Below are 20,829 nucleotides of genomic sequence, written 5' to 3'. Positions count from 1 at the left end.
TTCCATTCTTTTTCTATCATAAGTAGGAGTTTGGGGATGAAGGACTCAGCCAGGTAAATATATCAATTACCATATTTTATGTAAAGGTAACTTGGTTAATTTTAATCTTTCTCAAACCAAGTATGCCTTGATTTAATTTAATGTAGTTGTAGTTTCATGAAGACCTATCATTAGTTAACAAAACCTATGTTGAGAGTACATATTTCAATCTATGGCATCTTAGAATCAAAGATATGTGGCATTAAATCGGTCCAACACAAGATACACATTTACAAGAACGTTCCCATCTTTGGAAGCTAATATGTACAGAAACCAAGGTATTCAATCTCTTGTTTGTTATAGATGGTTCCTGCAAATGGCTCATAAGCATCTACAAAGTATTTGGCATATATATTTTCAAAATAAAAAATGACATCGTCCTCTAAAATGTTCCTTTTTAAATTCTTTGGAAAAACGGATAAGAAGGGAAATCTACTGGATTGGATAGGAAAAGGAAAATATATTAGTTTAGTGAATGTGTATAGTAAAACATATTTGGTTCAAGAATTTGAAATGGTATACTTATTTGATATGTATTCTTGGAAATAGTCTTTATATTAGCCGACGTACAATGTCCTAAATTAGTAGACTTGAAACAATAAGTCTTAGTATATACATATGAAGTCAGCGGTGATTCCCTGGAAGAGTCACTGCAAAGTTCTTAGACCCACAGAGATAAGGTCAACTATGAACCTGGTTGTGAGCAAATCAAGTGAGGACAAAGCTTGATGCCCAGTAGGCAATGGCATTGCAGGCATAAAAGCCATGCACACATGAAGTAAACAGCAATCAGGAGCAGAGGGACAAAGGGTCTTGACAGCATTGCCTTACAAAGGGCTTAGGGAGGAGTGCGGGAGAGCTGGGTGTGAACACATGAGCTGGACATGAGCTGTGAATGTAAATGGATTGTAGAAAGCGTGCATGGTCCAGGACCCCTGGGCACTGCTGACCTGCTGGGTTCTCTTCTTCTGATGCGATGATAGCCAGCTTAGGTGAACTGGGTGCTGACGCCTCCCCACTAGCCTCCTCCCCTGCTTACCTGGGAGCACCCCCTGTAAGGTAGCCTGACCTAAAGGTAGTAGAGCTCATCTTCCTGGTGCCTTGGTTGTCGTCCTGCTCCTTGTTGCCTTCAGTGAGTGCAGAGCCTGCCTCAGTGGGCTGGACAGATAGACTCTCGGTCCGTCACTTTTACTATAAGATCTGTACCTTCAGTGTTTCCTTCTCCTTCTCTATCCGCTGCTGTTCTAGATGCAGTTTCACAAGCGCTGACTCTTTGGCAAAGATTTCTTCTTTTAGCTGATCGACCTGATGGGTCATAATCTTTAATTTTCTCTTCATTTCCGTTATTTCATCCTAACAAAAGGAAAATAGAAATGTTTGAAAGTGAATTAAATAGACACCGCTGTCACTATGGAAGTTCAATACAAGTTCAGAAACTTTTAAAGGAAGCTCTCTCAAAACAATGGTCTCCTGACTCGTTACGACTGGACTATTCCTTTGCATATTGTGCCATCAACCTCAAAGTACTTTATAGCATGAACTCTCAAAATATTCTTATGAGATATATACAAAGTATGAATAATGAATATGCCATGCACGTCCACACACACACACACACACACACACACAGACTTTATTCCTAGTTTTACAAGAAAGGAATTGGAACCACACAAACATTATAACTAAAAGATTACAAAGCAAAGCTCTGCAATTAAATGACAAGAGTAAGCTGCTCTCCTGTTTTTCAAAAACAGGAAAATGGCAATTCTACACAATAATTAAAAGCAGGACCACAATCTTCACATGCTATCAAGTTGGATCATTTCCATTTCAAACAATATGAGAGTTCTGCATAAATGAATTCCACAAGACTGCTTTCTTGATCTATTCTAAATTCTGCCATTAGGATAACGGTAATTGCTTTAAGCCCAAGGAGGGAAAGAATCAAAATGTAAAGAAATGAACATATTCTTTACCTGAGCTTCAACCAGATTTTTGCTATACAGGTTCCTGTCTGACCTCACAGCTTCATACAGGTTCTGTTGCTGTTTTAATTTAGTCTCTGATTCAGCAATTTTCTTTTTGAAGTCAAAAATCTGCATTTCACGAACTTTTATATCTTCCATGTTCATGAGGACCTGGAGGAGAAAGTATTTGAAGATGGTTGAACAGCCCATCTGTGATTATGAGTTCAGGACACACAGAGATTTTTATCATAGGGTAGCTAGTAGAAATGCCAGCAATCAGAAAATCCAGCTGTGGCTATAAACACTGAGGTACAACACAGAAATTCAGCCCAGCTGATTGGGGGCAAACATACTTCTTATCTTCTCCAGAGTTCTGCTCAAGCACGAAGGCTTAACACAGTTATTTTGTGATCATAAGGAGGGGGATGGGAATAAAGGAATTCTTTCAATTCTGAAAACCTCTTCTGACCATCCCAACTATGAAAAAAAGAAAGAAAAAAAGGGCACAGGTTTAAACAGATCTCAACACAGAGCACTTAGAGAGGTAAGAGATAACTTAGCTGTTTGGCCACACATACATCTTGATAAAGTTAAACACAAGAAAGAAAAGTGGCCTTTGAACACTGATAGCAATCACAACAGTCTTGCCAATGTCAATTTCATTCCATCAGGGAAACTCAAAGGACTTTATAAAAAATGTGTTCTGTTGTGCACAAAACACTTGTAGGGAAGATGAGATTCAAGTAAAACTGCCTTGTTTTTGCAAATATGGAAAACCGAGGCACGAAATTCCACGGAGAGCCGGTACCTCTCAACAAGCAATCCACACATAAGAATTACATAATCGTGAAACTCGGCAGCAATGTCCACAGAAACTGATTGTTTACGGACAAACTTTTTCAAAAATTTCTTCAGTAGAAAAATGTTAATGAGAAAGACCAATTCAAGCAATGGAACTCTGGTCTAAACAGCACATAGAACTAGAACACATAAGGAGAAAATTCTTAAGGAGTTACTGCATTTCAATGGAGTTCTCTTAATTATTGAGTACAGTGGAAAAAAATAAACAGCGCAGTGTGACAGAAAATGAAAGGAAGCGGATGTACTTAAAACAACCTGGCCAAGGGAAAGCTCCTCTAAAAGAAAGATATTTTACCTAGAACCTAAAAGTCAAAAATTACTAAGATTTTGCCAGACTGGTAGTTGTTGATTCAGGTGTGGGCTACCCACAAGCAACATGTTCCCAAATCATTGCACAGTGGAATTTTTTTACTTCGCTTGTGAAATTAGTATTCTGGAAAATACACTCAGAGAAACCCCGTTGTAATGGTTTTCCTTCAGACTCAGTGATGGCTGGTGTTTAATACATTTATCCCTTATATCTTTAAATAAACAGCTTGCAAAGATGTCTTGAACTTATAATTAAGGAGAGACGGGATTAAATTTTAGAAAGTGACTTTTCAGCCTATGTTATTTCGTAGCTTTTTTCCTTATTGGATCGATTGATTTGATATCCTTGTATTCCTTTACAATTAATTGCATCTATACATAATTCCATGTGCCATAATTTAAAATAAATGTATTCATGTGAAACATATTTATGTTCTTTTCCTTATTTATTTGGACCTTCCTTTTCTCTTCAACCCACATCAGCCCTCACCAACACATAAAGTAACCAACTTAACAATCTAGTGTCTGTTCTTCCATCTGCATGTTCTATTCAGGTCTCGTGACATCCTCATCATCATAAGAGCTAATATTTCTCAGGTAATTTCTATGTACCAAGCATTTTATATGTATGTATTAACTCATTTAATCTTCACAAAGACCTTATAAGATAGACATTATCATTACCTCAATTTTACAAATGAGGAAACTGAAGTCAAAAAAGTAATATTATCATTCACAGCTATTCGCCTAGTACATATACAGATATGGGAATTTGTTTTCCTTTGTTTTGCTTTTGGGATTTTGTTTGTTTATTTTTTGCAAAATGGGATCTTCTTATACGTACTAATACTTTTATACACCTTGCTTTTTATCACTGAATACTTTGTGGAAACCATGTGGAGTAGCTCTCATACCCTACAGTGTAGGTGGACCATCATATCCTCAGCTCTTCCCCTCTGATGGGCATTAATTTGGTTTCCACTTTTTTGCCACTCTGAACCATGCTGTAATAAACATTTTTGTACGTACATTTTTTTTACTTCTTTCACTTTTCCTTTACTTCCGTTGGGATGGATTCTCAACAGTGGCATATCTGGCTCAAAAGATACAGATCTTTTTAAACTTTAATAGATATTGCTAGATTGCTTTCCAAAATGGCTGTAACACTTTCTATTTCCATACTGCCAGCAATCGTTTTTCTTAATAGAAAACCCTCCTTGTGGTTTCAGGATGAACTCTCTTCGGTAATACCGGGTGATTCTTTCAATGTACTGTTGGATTTGGTTTGCTAGAATCTCATTTGGGATTCTTCATACATATTCATAAATGATCTAAGTCTATTGCTTTCTTTTTTATTCTATTTTAAAATCAAGGTTTCTGCTAGTTTTAAAAAATAGAATCGAGTCCCTTTCTGTTCACTTACTTATTCATTCATTCACCCGTTCATTCACTCAATGAACAGGTATTGAGGACTTACTTATGGCAGGCACTGTAAAAGCACTAGTGATGTAAAGAAGAGTAAGACTCATTTCCTACCCTCAGGTTCACCTCTGGTGACTGACTCAACCATAAAATGGATAACCAAGGAGTGGCTACATCCAGGAAACTGAGATATGCACAGAGTGTTAGGAGAGACTCAAACGCTGGAAGGTTAATGGATCTGAAGATGATCCTACCCATCTTATCTGAGAAGTTAATATTTGGCATTTACATAATTTGTGGGAACTGCCTCTGCCTTCTGATTCCTCAACCATTCCAACCTCAGACCTCAAGCTCTTTCCTTGGCCTGGACTCTTCATGCCTTATCACTGCAGAAGACATGGTAATATTGGTAGAATACTATGCAGCAGAAAAAAACAGAAGGAATTCCTACTTTTTGTGACAGCATGAATGGAACTGGAGACTATTATGCTAAGCGAAATAAGCCAATCGGTGAAAGACAAATTCCATATGATCTCACTTACAAGAGGGATCTAATGAACAAAATAAACTAATGAGCAAAATAGAACCAGAGGCCTAGAATCATGGAACAGACTGACAGTTGTAAGATGGGAGGAGGGGCTGGGGACTGATTGAAAGAAAGTGAAGGAATTAGTCAAAGAACATATATGTAGGGCCCATGGACATAGACGATGGTATGGGGACTGACTATGGAAGTGGGGGCTGAGAAGGGTGGAGGGGGACAAGAGGGGGAGATAGGAACAACTGTAATAACATAAACAATTAAATAAAAAAGAAATGCCAATCAATATTACCCCAAGGAATACAAAGTGCATAAATAACCCCCCAAAAAAACATTTTTAAGCCTCAGATTAGCTGATTCTTAAAAGTTTGAAGAAACTCAGTTTTATAATCATCAGGCCCTCAGTGACAATGTTGAAATTAATTTTCTCTCAACTTTTTTGGTGGCATCCATAGTTACTGATCTTTCTACATTTTCTACTTCTTCTTGGGTCAAACCTTAATATATATATATATATATACATATTTTTGAAAGAATGAGAATTAACTATTTCAACCAATTTTTAAATTTATGCAACTAGAGTTGTACAACATATTTTTATGTTTTTACTGTTTTATTATTATTATTTGCTATCACCACTTTGTGTGGAAAGAAAATGTCCCAAGGTAAGAATATATACAGACTCAGTGGTGAATGGCTTGAACAGTTGGTTCAGGGCCTGGAAGGAACAAAATTAGAAGATTTGAGACAAGAGGATCTAGAGAAGAGGCAAGTGGATAGATCTGAAATGAAAAAGAAATCCTATTCCTTCTTCATCATTCTTTAATCCATATCTTTAGATTTCTTAAAAATGAGTAGCAGGTGGCCTTTCAACATTACCACCACTAGTCGCTAAAATGGAATAAATGTGAAACCTGAATAAAGTATCTGTGACTGGATCTGTTACTTGCTCTTTTTTAAAAAAAGAAAAATGCTCTCTTGGCTTATAATGTAATCTTTCTATGAACATGATCATCTTTTGGGGGGTCAATGAAATGAAGAGATTGAAAATACTTTGAACAGCATGATCAGCATTCAGAATATCAAGCAGCATATCAGAGAGAAGGAAAAAAGCCTTCTGCAATCACTCTGAGAAATGTAATAACAAGCATAATCCTTTACACAGACAGAATAATGCTCCGGAGAAAGGATGCAGTCAAGAGCATTTCTTTGGGGGAGCATCCAACTAACAGGGTCCATCTCCCTGCAATACAGTGCACAAAATCACAATCTTGTTTTTGCATTCTTGAAGCTGGAAGTAATAGGAACCCAACATGATATCAAGAAGATCAAAGGCATTTAAGTTAGATGACAATGGGGGGAGGGAACAGGGAGTGTTGATACTAAGGAAAAAAGACGATTTACAAAGCCATTTAGTTCTGTGTGTTGGGAACAAATTTGTTTTGATGGAAATCATTCAAAGCAATGTCACACAGAAGTTCCAGTCCTGCAACTTCATAAAATGTGTGGGGTGTTAAGTAGGAGCAAAACCTTTCGTCAGCAAAATGTCCCCCATTAAAAGTGGTTTATCAGAGAATGTGGGATGCCAGCAGTGGGACTGAAGCTTAATTAATTGATTGCACTTTAGATACCTCAAACCAACTCATGAGATAAATCACACCCATATATAAAAAGTTTTATTGCAGCCAGAGAGTTGGAGCTCCCAGTGTCTGTAGACCTGCTTTAGAGGAGCCCAGAAAATGCTTATAGTGCACTCTCAGGGTACAGTCCCAGTTTATAACCTACTCTTCCTACCTGTTCTTTTTCTGTTAAAACAATCTGCCAATAGAAATAAGACTGAGATAAAAATCAATAACACATTATGGAAAGCTGCAGCGTAGTCAAAACATTATATAGACGAAGGCAGGGTAGGAAAGTAGGTCACTGAATTTGGAAACCTTTAACTTGCATTTGATGAAATATCAGTGCAATAATCTTCTCCAATAAGTTTTTCTGACTCAATGTCAATGGTTTGGATGCTGACAATGTCTTTACCTTAATAACGAAACTGAAAAACTCACTCTCTGAAAAAAAGGACCTATGTGCCCAGGCATGTGAAATTTTAAGTCTTAGTTTTCTTATTTCCTGTTTTAGCCTCTAAGTTAAATGTACAGCAGCGTATCTATGTTTGTCTTTTAATAACATATTACATTATGTTACATAATGAGGGATATAATGATACAATAGCTACCTCAGAAGGCCATTATGAGGATTTGAGTGAAAAGAATGCACATTCGTGCAACCATACAGTTACCTAGTATATCATAATTTAATCATTCAATACATGCTAACAGATTATTGTGATAGGTTAACATTATGTCACATTGTATTATCAGCACTTAACAAATTAGTTTGATTTTTCTATGGATCAAATTCTGTTCTGCAGGAAAATAGTGATCCATAACACACTTCTTTTATTTTAACACAAAAGAGCTTATAATTTGTGTAGGTCCCCTTGAAGCTCCTCTCCAGGATTCTAGCCAATTAAAGATGCTCTGTATAAAACATCAAATAAATATCAAAGGAACAGGAGCTTCATTTCGTTCTGAAGCATCTATTCAGTGAACAATATTTCTTTGATCTTTTGCTATCCTCACTTACTTCTAAGCCCTTGAAAGCACATTATTATTCATTTCTTGGAACTTCTGTCTAGAAGAGCTCTGCTTGATACTCTTATAGGCTGGTTTGGCTCAGTGGATTGAGCGTCGGCCTGCGAGCTAAGTGTCGCTGGTTCGATCTTCCAGTCAGGGCACATCAGAGAAGGAAAACTCTGATTCCAAAAAACCTCCGCTGCCTTGCGGCATACCTCTTCAGGGGAAAGGCTAGGGGAGTAAACCCCGACAGAAAATCCGGAGCCGGAGTCCCTAAGGCGGTTTGACGTTGTAGTCAACACCGGCAACTCCTGCGGCGCACCTGAAGCCAAGCTGTATTGACTCCGTCTTTCCCTTGGACCCTTCAGCTGCGAAGAGAGGGGGGGTCTGCTGCATGGGCAACAGCAGACCCTCCATATCACCCTGCCCAGGCTCTGTAGCTTCAGCTTCACTGGAGAGGACACTCCAGCGTCATCGCAAGATGTCGATTCAACACGGGAGGAGACAGATACCGTGTCACTCCCGAGTCGGACTGCACAGCCATTCTCGGCGGTGCAGATAGACTCTTAAGAAGCTACACCATCGTCTCTCGAGACGGACGGCTGCCGACGAGGCAAATAAGCAGAGAGCTAAGCAATCTGTAAGTTAGGGAGTCATTGTGAAAGGCTGCTTTTTGGCATGTAAAATGTCTAGGAGGCCAAAGCCAGAAGTTTAATATTTAGAATGAATAAAAAGGGGTCCTAAAGTGAGCCAAGTAATGATGTGCAAAATATTCCTCAGATTTAATAATTAACTAAAAATGGTTTTACCTAGAATTTGTAACAGTTCAGAAAAAAGAGTAAATATGGTGGACCACAACTTGTAATGCCATACCTAGTGTCTTTCAATTTATCTGAATGGTAAAATTTAGAGTGCAACAGAGGAAAAACCATGAGAATAAAAAGTACAGTAGATTATTTTATGGTTCCACAAATACTCACTCCCTCTCCCTGCCCCTATGCTCTCCATGGAAAGAGTCTATTGGCCCTTGCTGTTGAGGTTGGGCCTGGACATGTGACTTGCCAGAGCCAATGGGATGTCAGAGAACATTAGGCAGGTAGAGTGCCATGAAATATCCTTGTGTGGTTGGATTAGTCCATGGCATCCTTTCTTTTCTCCATGAGAATACCATGCATCCTGAAGGATGAGAAACACAGAGAGCAAAACTAGAACCAACGTCCAGCCCTGGGTCAAGCCCAGGCAAGTCCAGCCTAGATCCCCTCACCACCCAGGCAACTGCAGGTGTGCAGTGAGAAACACATGCGTATGTTTGCCTGCCAGTGAGATCTGATGGTCATTTATCATGCACCAATATTATAGCAAATGACTGAGACAAACCCATAAGAAAAGGTTTGGGATTCTGAGCCATCCAATTCTGGCACAAAAGGGAATCTTCTTTCTCATTCGCAAGTGCCAAGTTAAATTAATAAAATGTAATAAAGGGCTTTCAGCATCTTAGATTTCACCTCTCCTTCTCTATGAAAGAAACAAAAAACAGAAGGCAAGTGTTGACACTGTTTTTGCAGCACAAAAAAAGAAGAGACCTTTCCACTCACACCTAAAATTGCCAAGGATAATTAAGATAATGTTGTCCATCACAGCAACATGTTTCAAATGAATTTAAAGAAAGGGCAGACCACAGCAATACACATATTATTGAAGAATTTACTATGGACACCTAAAAGGAAGTCTTTGACTAGTTCATTCAGATATCTAATGAGGTTTCAAAAAAATTTGAGTACATACCTATTTATTGAACAAGTAACATGAAGAGCTCAAGACTGAATAAGCCTCACCCTCAAGGAGCTCATAAGTAGGGTGAGGCACACACAAATAACATAAGTTAACAGGATTTCCTCAACTGCCAGACAGGGAACCAAGTACAGAGGGATTAGGGATGCCTTGGGGAAAATGGGCTTTGATTTGGTCCCTGAAGGAAGGGCAAGGTTTTATTAATATTTTTTTCTTTTGCAGGGGGGTGTGGGGGGTGGGGGAGACAGGATACTAAAGTAATACATAATCATTTTAGAAAATTTTAAAAATACAAAAAATCACAAAACAAAGAAATTAAAACAATCTTTACCTATGCATTCCACCCAGATATAACCACCATTCCACTCTTTTTCTTATGAAAATATAAAGGCAACCAAGTTTCTGCTTTATCTTCTTCCTTAATTCTCAGACAGTAATTTTCTTCATCACTGTAGGTAAACAATACACACACACACACACACACACACACACACACACACACACACAGCTTTCTTCCAGGGCAAGTCTCTATGAGATTCTCCTGTCACTGACTGCACAGCGCTCCCTTCATCTCTGGAAAATATTTTCTCATCACATCTCTGATTTGGGGCTCAGCTTCACCATCAGAGACCATCTGTCAGTAAGCTGGTTTCTATTTCCTGACTTCTTATCTCTTATCTTCTCTTTGATTATTTTCTTCTTTTATTTTTTTTCACCTTTGCATTCCAAGAGAACTCCCCTGATTCCATTTCCACAACATCACTTCTGTTCTTCACTAACTTCAGTGTGGATTTTTAATCTGCCATTGTTTTCATTTTGTTTGGGTTTTGTTCATTTGCTTTTTAGTCTCTTTACAACTGTTCCTTATTTTATCGATCTCTTTCATTTCATTTTATTTATTTAGTTAGTTAGTTATCGATTTGCTTTACCCTATAGGTAATGTCATCTCGGACTTACAACCCAAAGATAGCCCTGTGTCCTACTGGGGTCACCCTGTCCTTAACAACAACAACAAAAAGTCTAGAATCCCCATTCTATAAGCTAGGAATCTGGGACAGAATTATATTTCTCGTACTTACTACTATGGCTTTAAGTTTCTGTTTCCATAGAAATCTGGATTCTCCTTTGGCACCTTGTCTCTTGCACATATGGTCCCCTGTCTAGGATGTGTTACCTCACTTCCACCACCCCGTATGCCTTCTCCCCTCCAAAGTGCAATCCAGCCACAGAGTTGATGCATAAGACTGTCATTGAGGGTTTGAGGTACAGAGCCCAGTGAAGAACTTAAAATCAAATAGTGCAGGGCACACCTCTTGGAATGCCCCACTGGCCCTCTCTTCCAGAAGAGCCCCACCTACTGCTGTGACTTAGTGCTGTCCACGCTCCTCTCTCATCCTTTCAGATCCTTTTCCTCCTCTCTCCAGTCCCCAGTTTCTGTTACTTTTCTTACTTTCCTTTGTTTCACTCTGGTTCATTGGACCTCACCTTTCAGACCAAGGCAAGCAATCAAGGTATTCTGCTAAAAAAAAACACTGTTCAATCAAGGTATTCTGCTAAACAAACACTGTTCTTTACATTAGAGGAAACCTGACACTAATTTTTTGTATATCAATACTCTTCGGAGGAAGCCAAACCTTTTCTCTGCATTTTCCTCCATTAGGTTGAACCTTACGAAATCACTGAGCATTAACTACTTTTCACTTACAAAAATGGCTATTTCAGAGGGTTCAACCTAAACATCTTCCCATAGAGGAATTTTCAGAGCCAGGCTTTTACCCTGGGGCTTCCACAGGCCATTCTCCTTCCGTGGTTTGAGGGCATATTTTTTCCATAGGCCCCATTAAGCTGCATTTTTCCTTACTCATCCTTGAGCCAGGTAGGATTTATTGCACCCTAGGAGCAGCTCTATTAAGGTATCACAGAATGGTGATAGAATGCACTCTCAAAACTACAGGTGGAAACACAGTGATGTGGAGAGCCCTGTCCACCTCCCAATCTCTGGTAATTTTTCATTTAGCAATAATGTAGGAGCCTAGGGCCCAAATGCCTATTTCTTAGCACTCTGATGGAGCTTGTGGAAAACTGTAACTCTCAGTGTGCCTCACTTTTAGGGGTGAAGCTCTCTGCCCTGCCACATCCCTAAGCCACCACCTTCAGAATGCACTGGGCAGCCACCAGTTCTGCCCTGCCTTCCCACATGTTCTTTGGGCCCACCATAATTGCCCAAATAGCCAGGCACAAGCAGTTGGATAGCAGGAAGGTGGAGAGACCTGGTCAGTAGAGACACAGAGTCAGGGAAGAGATGGCAGGAGAGTTCTAAAGCATCTTTCTAGCTCCTCACAGGCGGTCTCTTTTCTGAAGCAAATTCAAGGGACCATGGGTTGAGGTCCCAGTAGATTTTCTCAATTCACCTCTGCTGGCTTTAAAATTCTCATCCATTCTCTTTGCTTCTACTTCAGCATCAGGCTTTATGTCAGCCTTTGAGTTTGATGCTGTTAAAAGTTTTTGTCGATATCTGCACCTCACTGGCATTTAACAAGAAGCTAAGAATAGCTACATTCAAATGCCACCTTTAAAAATACCTCTGGACTATTTATCAACAAATTTATTTATTTACTTGTTTCTGTATTTATAAAACATGTACTAGCACTTATCATGTTCAAAGATTATTCTAACTTATAACAATATTACTTCATTTAATGTTCACAGCCACTCCAATACATTTCCTACACACACGTACCCTACAGACAGGGTGCGACAAAAGTAGGCTTACAGTTGTGAGTATGCAAAACAGTTTATTCTTGTATTATTATTTATTAATTAGTGTATTATTGTCCGTACAAATAACTGTAAATCTACTTTTGTTTTGCGTAATTTTGCATTTCATTTTTACAGATTCATATTGTGAACATGTTTCCCATTTTTAAAAAATAATTTTCAAACACATGGTTTTAATAGTACACAATATTGTATCAAATAAATGTAGCACATTTACATTGAAGAATAGTCTTATATTGAAAAATCATTGCATTTCTTATTTTTCCATAGATTCAGTTTTTAAAGAAATTGCTGAATCAAAAGGATAAACTTGGAACAATGTACACCCTAGAAGTAAATGAAAATATATCAGCTTCATGACATCCTCCCCAGCCCTTGATATTACTCCTCAATACCCTATAAATAGCATGCACAAAAGATAACTTTCTGTTTGTGGAAATAAGTGACAGTTGTGTGTGTATGTGACAGAGGTGGCAGGGAAGAGAGACAAAAATATGAGGAAAAGCAAAAAGGCATTTACGTCCTTCATAAGAAGCCCAGAGATGACACAAGTTGCTATAGCAACTGACATATGCTGTTGGGGTTAAGAGATAGAAAATTTATAACTGATAAATATACTTTAAGGACTTGGGGTTAAATTATTTAGGTGAGACATTATATAATCTTGTGCAGTTAAACATCAGAAAACTTGTGACCAGCAAAACTTGGTACTAGTATCTATCTCTTCTCTACAGGGAAACAGAAAAATATACAATCCTATGTTAAAATCAGTGGCAGCATTCTTTTTCTCATTCATCACCGATCTACTCGTTTAACACTTTTGGGGTGCCCACTATTTACCAGCATGCTGGAAGTGAGAAAATGAATAAGATAAAGTTCTTGCTCCCCAGAGCTCACTGTAAAGTAGAAAAAGCAATGTTCAAATAAATAATTATACTAGAACATAATAGGTGCCATTCCAGAGAGATAAACAAACCCATAAAGTAAGAAGCGACTAGCTCTGCCTGGGGAGTCAGAGCAGGCTTGATCCAAGAGATGAACACGAGCTGGGTATTGAAGGATGAATAGGAGTTTTCCATGCAGAGAAGGGTGAAAAGGACCCTCTAGGGAGAGCAAAGAGCTTAGACTCTATCTTTTAAGTCAGAGCATACCAATTGCTGTGTCTTGCATGCAAGACAGGTACACACAAAAACACTGATTCACTCTACCCACCGGATGGCCAGGTGAGGTGGGACCTGGGAAGCCAGCATCCCTGGGTTAGTCCCCTCCAGATCTGAACAGTGTCATCCTCTTTATTCCCACATGCCACAGACATGTTACTTTCTACATGTGCTGTGATACAAAAAATGTTAGGAAGCCCTGCCCTAGGTGGCTGACAGGTAACAAAGCTCGGTAAGGCTGGAGTAATTGTAAGACCACAGTAGAATTTTTAACAGTTAGCTCTGATAGTGTAATGGCAGCCAGGAATGGAGAGAGACTGACTAATGGGAAGGGGAAGTAGGAGGTTGCAACAGATCACGTGTCCAGATCTATTCAGTGCCTCACCATATAGATCCCTCCGTTAGGAGGATCATACTCCTGCCCAGGGCATATGATCAGGCTTCACTATGTAACTTGCTTTGGCCAGTGGAATATGAGTGAACAAGCCCTGTGCCCTTCCCTTGCCTCACTGAGAGCATCACGAAGGTCCACTGCTACACTGTTTTTCCTCTGAAGAGGCCAGCACATCCCAACAGAGGCAGCCTGAAGTGAAGAGAACATGAAGCAGGGCTGCAGCCGACCTTCAAAGGCCATTAATGTGAGCAAAAATAAGACTTGTATAAACCGCTGAGATTTGAAAGTTATTTGTTACAACTTTAGCTGACTGATACAGAGGCTTACAGGCTAGCCCAAGGCAGAGAATAGGAAGGCCTGAACTGATAACTCGTCCTCTTAGGGTCAGTAAATCAATCATGGGAGCTCCTAAGATGATTAAATCAGAAGAGAAATGCTGAATTTCAATGGCTCCCAATCTGGGGTATGAGATTCCTTTGGAGTTGAACAGATCTTATATATTGTACTTCTCTAAACTTACATTCTGCAAATATCTGCTCAGCACTTATTTAGCCCTGGCTGGTTTAGCTCAGTGGATTGAGCGTCGGCCTGCGAGCTAAGTGTCGCTGGTTCGATCTTCCAGTCAGGGCACATCAGAGAAGGAAAACTCTGACTCCAAAAAACCTCCGCTGCCTTGCGGCATACCTCTTCAGGGGAAAGGCTAAGGGAGTAAACCCCGACAAAAAATCCGGAGCCAGAGTCCCTAAGGCGGTTTGACGTTGTAGTCAACACCGGCAACTCCTGCGGCGCACCTGAACCCAAGCTGTATCGACTCCGTCTTTCCCTTGGACCCTTCAGCTGCGAAGAGAGGGGGGGTCTGCTGCATGGGCAACAGCAGACCCTCCATATCACCCTGCCCAGGCTCTGTAGCTTCAGCTTCACTGGAGAGGACACTCCAGCGTCATCGCAAGATGTCGATTCAACACGGGAGGAGACAGATACCGTGTCACTCCCGAGTCGGACTGCACAGCCATTCTCGGCGGTGCAGATAGACTCTTAAGAAGCTACACCATCGTCTCTCGAGACGGACGGCTGCCGACCGACCGACTGACTTATTTAGCCCAAATGGGAAGAAGCTATAAAAAATCTTTATGTCTGTAACTCAAGTGTTTGCTGTGCCCCTTGTCATCTTTGAGATACTACTCCAAAAAATAAAACAAAAGTACGCGAGAGCATTGGTAAACACCATAGAACTTACTGCAAATTTCACGAGGAGATGGAAGAGAGAGCTACGCAATCAAAGCAGACAGCACTTTGCTAGGGGGAGAAAATCTCATTAAATGAGCCTTCTCACAAGCTCTCTTCTCAGCCTCATAGCCAACACTTTCCTCCATCCCCGAACCCCTGACCCCCGTCCTGAACCTCTGCTCATTGCCATCTGTGAATGCACCAAAAACAATACTAGTCTAACCACTTCTGCTTAATGTAGGCAATGCGCTAAGACAACTGGTTAAAGTAAAATCCAAACCCCTGAAGTCATTCTTAAAGATACTGCCTGGGCCTTCTCCCTCAGAAGCAGTTTATGAGAAGTAGAGTCAGAAACTCGGCTACACAGTGGGAGGATTTCCAGCACTCGTGAACTTTTAGGTTCCTAATATTTTTTAAATAAAAATGCTCTTTGAATGTGTAGCACACTTGGTTGATGCCAGTATTCGCTCACCTCTTAATGCAAGGTCATTTAATGAGATGATTTTCTCAGTAGGGTAACAGGGAGGATAGAGAACCCAGAAGTTAGGGAAGGGGCTCAGAAAGGGAAAACTGAGGTCACCAAACACAAGCCTTGCCCATTCACTGCTGGGCCAGCTCCGGGACAGCTTTTAAACAGTCAACACCAGTCCTCTTAAATATCCATGTAAACCACAAGCTCAGATCTGGATAAATCATCTTTGCCACAGTGTGACGATCAGAAAGAACATGCAGGTGCTCCCTCCACCCACATCACTGAGGAGCGCCTTACCTTTTGGGTGAGATAACTGGCTTCATTGATGTACTGATCTCGCTCCTTTTCCAGCTGAAAGATGATCTTTCTCTGTTTCTGAGCCTCATCTTTGTAGTTCTGGATCTCCTCCTCCAGGTTCTTCTTGGCTTGTTCATGGAGCTTTACCAGGTCTATCTGTTTCTGGGTCGCATTGATGGCCTTGAGCATATTCTAAAAATAAGGACAACAGAGCAACCCCATTACTCAACATGTTTGGGGGTTTGGAGTCAAATTTACCCCCTGCCTCAACCCTGAAATAATTAGATGCATTATTGTTGAGATGAGTAAAAACAATCATATTCTCTATAGCTTATTAGGAGCTGCCGCGTTAATTTTGCACAAGACACTTTAAACACACATATGAATGCACTGAGTGACCACAACATCCCTAGGAAGTAGACACTATATTGCTCCCAGGAAACTGAGACTGAGAAGTTACACTCCTTGCCTACAAGTTCATGCTACAGGGGAATGGTGGAGCCAAGATTTGAATCAAGGGCTGGCTGACACCAAAGTGGACCTCCATTCCAGCTCTAGTCTTTTTCTTGTGAGCTTAGAACTGAACTAATCATGTAACAGGCTTTGACTACAAAGTAAAGTAAAACCAGCTTATTAAAAATGAAGATACCTAGAGTTAACATATAATCCAACAACTTAATTCCTGCGTATATGCCCCAAAAAATCAAAAACAGGTGTTCGAACAAAAACCTCCACACAGCAGCACTATTCACAGAAGCCCAAAGATGGAAACAACCCCAATGCCCATCAACTGATGACGAGATCATGGAAAAGTGGTACATCCATACAGTGGAATATTATTCAGTATGAAAAGGAACACAACATGATTGAAGACCAGAAAGATTATGCAGAGTGAAAGACATCAGACATGAAAGGCCATGCATATATAATATGATTCCAGTTATATAAGTATCCAGAATAATCAAATCCATAGAAACAGAAAGCAAATTAGTAGTTTTCAGGGATGGGAGAAAGGAGAAGTGGGGAGAACTGCTTAACAGGAACAAGGGTTCCTTTTGGGGTAATGAGAATATTCTGGAACTAGATAGTGGCAAATGGACTAAATGTCACTAATAATAAATTTTGTCTTATATGTATTTTAACACAATAAAAAATTAAACCAGTTTTATTTTTTAAGTGCAGATATCTGTGTCTGAACTCCAGAGATGGTGAATAGAGAGATTTGGGGCGGAACCCAGGCCCCTATATTTAAAAAAAAAAAAAAACTGTGCTGATAATTTCTGAGGCTGACATAGAAAGACTTTGGGTTGGCTGTGCAAGAAGCCAAGTTGTTCCCTCATAGGACTAAAGCCACTTTCTCAGACCCTCTTTCCCAGAGCTGGTTGAACCCCATGAAGTATGACTGACCCTAATTGTCTTATGAGCCTTTATCCTCAGGACTAGAAAATTACTGGAAGCACCCTGAAGGCACAGAGGCTCCAGCATTCCAGACCATAACAACCAGAGCAAACCCTGCACCCAAAGCTAATATCAAAACAAGTGGCATCCTAACTGAAACATCCTCTTCTACAGCCGCCCCATTACCTGACAAGAGACAAAAGCCCTAACCCCTCGGGGCTGGTGCATATCTCCGCACCTAGCCCTTTTCCTCTCCTGGGAAAGTAAAATAAAACTTTACTCTCTGTACTTTCTTCTCTTTGTGAATTCTTTCACCACCTGCATCGCCAACCACCCTAACATTCCCTGAAATACAGAGTTAATAGCACTCAAGTCTGGCAGCCATGCTCATGCGAGAGAGTCTGCCTCTAGCCAGAGCTGAGCGGACCAAATGACCCTTCTTAGCAACTTTTGAAATATACCTTTCAACCTTTGTAACTCAGTAGAAGATGTAAACTTGGGAACGACTGATGATAGCCGTTTTCCTGCCACATGGACTGGGAAACAGAGCAAGATCATCTACACTGAAAGAGGAGAAGAAAGCAAAAACTCAGCCGAAGACTAGTGGTGAAGAGAGAGGGCTTTCTGTGTATCCCAAAAATGTCAGGCCAGGTTCCTATCAGTTCCTGGGTCCCATGAGACACCTTGTAGTCCCTTCCCAATCTCTAACCAATCAGACCCACACCAGGTCTGAAAACCACTGAAACGAAAACAGGTAAAACGCACATTAAACCATGTTTATGTGATGACGTAGAAAACGGAAAAGGTCACCTTGAGCTTCAGGTACTGACCTACACATTTGCTCTTAAAAGACTAAGCCACTTCAACAGGACACTGAAAGAACCAAAATATATTAACATTGCTGCCTGTAAAAACTGTGTCACTCAGGCAGTGAAGGTGGCATTTCAAGTCAGTAAGGAAGGAACGTATTATCAATAAAAGTGGACTGCATACCTGCAGAAGGTTGAGTGTTCTCCTAGATAGGCACTAAGGATGCTATGACCAGGAAAGAAAAAAAAAGTATACCCTGCCCTAAAGGAGGAGTTGATGTTAGTCAAATCAAACAAATAAATGTAAAAGCAATGTTGTGCTACATGTTCTATTGTGGCAAAAAATCTATTGGTTCTTTACCACTATATATAAAATACAAATGGACTAAATATTGTGTGTGTTAAAAAATAAATTTAAAAATCTAAATCCAATAATGTTGTTTACATGTACAAATTTATAGAATAAAGAAAAACAGTTCCCAGGATTATGAAAAAAAAATTCAATGATTTTCCTAATGAGTGATCTTCATGTAAAGATATCTAATACTATTTCCTGAGACTCCCTAAATAGTCCACTTTTAGTCAAAGGGTAATCAATTCTATTAACATTGGTTCAGTTCTGGGAAACCTAAAGAAGTAATGAAAAGTCAGAATGAACAAATACAAGTTGTATCTACCTGGATGAGATGAAGCTATCTTGGCCAAAAGCCATTAGGCTGTTGCTTAGGAAGCAGCCTTCCCACTCTTCACCTGGCCAATCACCTTTTCCTCCCTGAAGGAAATCCTTGAGCAGGAAAGTTTATCCTATTGTAACAGAGTCAGGTAGGGATCCCCAAAGTCCCCACCCATGGTTTGGGAGATGGGGGAAGGAGATAATACAGCTTTTAAGGTGCTTTGCATATCTGTGGCAAGATGGTAGCTAGATAATAGCTGTGCCAACACCCAGAGCAAAAGGTCTATGTGACTTTCAGGATTTAAAAGAAAGGGCTGGAAGCCTTGAGAGGAAGAAACATGAGAAAGGAGCATGATGGGGAGACGTGCGATGGAGGGGTGCCATGATGTGAGAGGAGCATGTAGGAGGAGCAAGCTGTAGCAGCCATGATGTAGGAGGATAATGTAGTAGCCATGTGGGAAGCCGCGAGCAGCTGTGCCATTTGTAGTCAGGACTGGGCCACGCAGTCTGGGCTAGTAGGAAAGCAGGCGTGCTGCTGCTTGGATTGTGCCCGCTCCAGCTGACTCCGAAGCCACCAGGGACTCTGCCTTGCAGATCCAGTCTCTATCTGGGCTCTTAGAACTCAGGACATATGGAAAGAACACTCTCTTAGGACTTGTGCCTTTCCTCGACTTCACCATGATCCAGTGTAACATGGCACATACTTTCCTGCTATTATACAGAGACTGATGACAACGCACCCCAGATTCTGAGGGAGAGAGCTGGCAGATAAGGGATGGGGAACTATTGGGCTTGGTTTTGGTTTATAGCTTTTTGGGGAGCAAGGGAAGTGCTGGGTCTTGTGGGAGGATAGGGCTCTGAGCTGAAGTGCTCCCAGCACCACCACCCCCATCAAGCTTGGAATATTGTAAATAAAGACCTGCTTTTCTCAACAATAATTGTTGGGTAATGCACCAAGGCACCATATGAACAAGGCCCAGTTTGCTCGGTAACACTCTATCTTTGAAAGTAGTTAATCTCCTAACAGTGACTCTCAATGGAAGGAATCCTCTAGGTACAAAGAGGAGGGAAAAGTGGGGTGCGGGTCTTGGCTTGAATGAAGGATGTCCAGGACTCAAGCTCCCCAACCCCTCCCTCAGCTTTGGACCGTATTGAGCTCAAAGACTAGGTGAAATAAGGGCTGAAATAAAACCCCAAACCTACAACAATCCTGAAAAGAGGGAGGCAGAGTTAGAGACCTCATGTCACCAACCAGCCATCCCTGTACCTAACACCTCAAGTTAAAATTGTATTAGCAGTCAGTGGTATTTTCTAGATTAGCAAAAGTTGCAAATTATAGATATTAAACTCAGAAACCTTGATCAACTTTGGCAGTTTTGGATGCCAAAACACACCGGCAATAAAAACAGAATCCACAAAACGCTCTGAAATCCCCTGCTAGTTTACGTGATAATTCTCCCAAGTTCTTTTGTGCTCATAGGTGGTAACGCAGTTTCAAATCCCAGCCAGTGGAATGCTGGGCTGCAAACAGCTGCTTAGAAGAGAACTGAATGCTATTATTTATCCTAATCTACTTTTGTTTGCCTCAGAGTTTCCATTTCCCATACAACCTGTTACAGGCAGATATGATAGCACTGAAGACATTTATTTACCACTGTTACCATAACAAACTCACCTTATTTAACACATCCTTTTCTCTCAGAAGCTCATCCATTGCTTTCTTATCAAGCTCTGCTTGCTTCTTCAAAGCCTCCACCTCTAAATCACCAGAGAGAAAAATAACAATAAATATGAAGTCAACCTAAGAAAGAATCTGCCAAAGCCAAAGGGATACACAAGCTGTTTTATAGGTTTATCTTTTGCTACAAAACTACTGTTTATAACTGTTGCACAATCTTCATTATAAATGAGATAGGTCTTCCTTGTCTCACTGAACAGATGCAAACCGAGGCACAGAGTGACTAAGTCACATGCCAAGGGTCCGCAGCCAAGAGGTGACAGAGCTGAGACTGGAGCACAGATTCTCTGACTCTAAAAAGTTATTACTCTTTGTAAATCTTT

The 20,829-nt window shown here is 40.4% G+C and overlaps 1 protein-coding gene across 1 annotated transcript in view; it reads right to left on the bottom strand.

Annotated features, from left to right (window-relative positions):
* CFAP58 (cilia and flagella associated protein 58) overlaps window positions 1-20,829 on the bottom strand; it is a 104,858-nt gene that overhangs the window by 59,766 nt on the left and 24,263 nt on the right. The window contains exons 8-11 of the mRNA XM_090279427.1: window positions 20,444-20,526; window positions 15,889-16,080; window positions 2,016-2,177; window positions 1,246-1,392 (exon numbers count right to left, since the gene is read on the bottom strand). Of these exons, the coding sequence (XP_090135553.1) occupies window positions 1,246-1,392; window positions 2,016-2,177; window positions 15,889-16,080; window positions 20,444-20,526 (584 nt within the window). The remainder of the gene's footprint in view (window positions 1-1,245; window positions 1,393-2,015; window positions 2,178-15,888; window positions 16,081-20,443; window positions 20,527-20,829) is intronic.

This window comes from Furipterus horrens, unplaced genomic scaffold (assembly GCF_987537825.1).
Source record: "Furipterus horrens unplaced genomic scaffold, mFurHor1.1.pri manual_scaffold_5, whole genome shotgun sequence".
NCBI classification, from domain to species: Eukaryota; Metazoa; Chordata; class Mammalia; order Chiroptera; family Furipteridae; genus Furipterus; species Furipterus horrens.
The sequence above is the reverse complement of the archived record's forward strand: the minus strand, read 5'-3'. Positions and strand labels throughout refer to the sequence as shown.